Raw genomic sequence first — 2,627 nt, 5'->3', positions numbered from 1 at the left:
GAGGAGGAGGAGGAGGAGGAGGAGGAGGAGGAGGAATTGATCAGCAGGTGAAAACAATTAAATAGAAGTTCAAGACAGCTTTGGCTACATGAGACCCTGGACCCTGTTTCTTTTAGGAGAGAGGGAGAGAAGGAGAAAGAAGAGCAGAGCAGTATCTAAAACTGAAACACTTCTTGGTTAAAAATCTCTTGCTTCTTTGAGCTGGAGATGATGGGTCAACTGTCAGGAGCACCAGCTTCTCCCAGAGAACCAAGGTTCATATCTAGCACCCGCATGGAGGCTTCGGTCTGAGAGAATCTGACGAACCGTTCTCTCCTCCGTGGGCTCTGCACATATGTGATACACAGACATACATGTAGGCAAACATCCATGCACATAAAATGAGTAAACAAAAGACAAAAGCTGAAGGTCTCGGCTGGAGATGGCGCTAGCTCAGCTGGGAGAAAGCTGGTCTAGCACTCCTGGGTCCCCGGGATTCAATCCCAGCAGGGCATGTACTGGGCGTGGCGATGTGTGCCTGTAATCTTAGCATTTGGAGGATGGAGACAGGAGAACTGAAAGTTCAAAGTCATCCTCAGCTAAGTAGCAAGTTTGAGACCGGCTTAGAAAATGTGAGTCCCTGCCTCATAGAACAAAAACATCACACACACACACACACACACACACACACACACACACACACAAACTAAAAACAAAAAATATATTCCCACATATCCCAGCTCCCTCCCATGAACTCAGGATCTTTCCCACAGTCCAGAACCTCAAAGGTGATGTCAGTGTCCCTCAGGGGCCTTCCAGTCCAAAGCCAGTATTCTGAGCTATAGAAAGCTTCCTGCTTTGGGTGCCTGGATGGCGTGGGGTATCCTTTACTGCTCTATGTCTTTTTTTCTTTTTAAAATGTCTTTTTTTCTTTTTAATAATTTATTTTTATTTTATGTACATTAGTGTTTTGCCTGTGTGTATGTCTGTGCGAGGGTGTCAGATCTTGGAGTTACAGACAGTTGTGAGCTGTCACGTGGATGCTGGGCATTGAACCCAGGTCCTCTGGAAGAGCAGTCAGTTGTCTTTAACACTGAGCCATCACTTCAGCCCCCTCCATATCTTTCTCTTTTTTTCTTTCTTTCTTTTTTTGTTTTTTGTTTTCGAGACAGAGCTTCTCTGTATATCTGTATTGCCCTGGCTGTCCTGGTACTTACTTTGTAGATCAGGCTGGCCTCGAACTCAGAAATCCACCTGCCTCTGCCTCCTGAGTGCTGGGATTAAAGGCGTGCACCACCACGCCCGGCTCCTCCATATCTTTCTTGAATCCTATTTCTGCTCCAAAGGCCTTCCTGAGCCCCAGCAGGGGTTGGCACCTTCTCTCCACAGGACTGACCTTGATCAGCCTCCTTGCTACCGCTGGCCTGGGAGCTAGCAGGCAGTTCTGATCAGCAGCTCTCTCCTGTGCTTCCTTACCCTCTGCAGATGTGGACAGCTGTGAGAAGTGGCTGAACTGCAAGAGTGACTTCCTAGCTAAGTACCTGAGCCAAGTGCTCAAGGACCTGCCCAGTTGCCCGTGTGCATACCCTCTGGAGGCAGTGTACAGCGCCGCTGTGAGCCTGCAGGATGATCATCAGGGCCGCAGCTTCCAATGGCGGGATGCGAGTAGTCCACAGGAGCGCCTGGATATCTACCAGCCTACCGCGCGCTTCTGCCTGCGCTCCATGCTGTCTGAGGAGAGCAGCACCTTGGCTGCCCAGCACTGCTGCTATGATGAAGACAGCCGGTTGCTGACCCGTGGCAAAGGGGCAGGGGCTCCGGACCTAGTCAGCACCGACTTTTCACCTGAGCTGCACTTCAAGGTAGATAGGCTGCCCTGGATCCTGTGCAAGGGGGACTGGAGCCGCTACCACACTGTGCGCCCCCCCAACAATGGCCGGGCCTGCACAGACAACCCACCAGAGGAAGAGTACCTGGCTCAACTGCAGGAGGCCAAAGAGTACTAAAGAGGAATTAGAGCATGCTCCTTCTGCCCTTTACCCGGCCCCTGCTCAGACTGGGCAACTAGTAGGGCTCATCTGAAAGGCTATCAGGCATACATGGGCCCCTCTTGTGACCCTGAGTCAGGAGAACTCATCTCAGGGTCTGGTGAGAAGGTTGGAGGGTGTGACAGGCATAAGGCCTCTGGGATGTGTTGGGAAGGGGAGGCCATGGGTCTTTCCCTCTTTCTCAGAACGGGGCCCTGTTCGGGATTGAGCCAGGGTGGTCCAGATACATCCCAGTTCCCAGGATCTGTTGTGAATCCCTTAGATACCCCCCCCCCCCCCCACCACACACACACACACACACACACACACACACACACACACACACACACACACACACACCCACACACCCTATGGCCAGTTGTGGAAGAACACAGGGAGTGGTGGGGCAAGATAGGACAGTCCTTTCATCTGACCCTAAAGCTGCTTTTTGCTGGGCTAGCCGAACCAGAGTGACCACCCCTCCTTGTGGCACACAGCTTCTACCCTGTCCCATGTGGTGAGGCGGTCAGCGGAGCTGTTTCCGGTCCGCACCGCCATGGCAACCAGGCCTGGGATGAGCTCAGTACTATTGGTGGGTTCAGGAAGGTATCATACGCCTGT

The 2,627-nt window shown here is 52.2% G+C and overlaps 1 protein-coding gene across 1 annotated transcript in view; it reads left to right on the top strand.

Moving 5' to 3' along the window:
• Positions 1 to 2,246, top strand: part of Ism2 (isthmin 2) — a 19,361-nt gene extending 17,115 nt beyond the window's left edge. The window contains exon 6 of the mRNA XM_029541053.1: positions 1,465 to 2,246. Coding sequence (XP_029396913.1) covers positions 1,465 to 1,985 — 521 coding nt within the window. The 3' untranslated portion in view covers positions 1,986 to 2,246. The remainder of the gene's footprint in view (positions 1 to 1,464) is intronic.
• The last annotated feature ends 381 nt before the right edge of the window (positions 2,247 to 2,627 follow it).

The sequence above is a fragment of the Mus pahari genome, chromosome 7, assembly GCF_900095145.1.
Source record: "Mus pahari chromosome 7, PAHARI_EIJ_v1.1, whole genome shotgun sequence".
Taxonomy (NCBI): domain Eukaryota; kingdom Metazoa; phylum Chordata; class Mammalia; order Rodentia; family Muridae; genus Mus; species Mus pahari.
The sequence above is the reverse complement of the archived record's forward strand: the minus strand, read 5'-3'. Positions and strand labels throughout refer to the sequence as shown.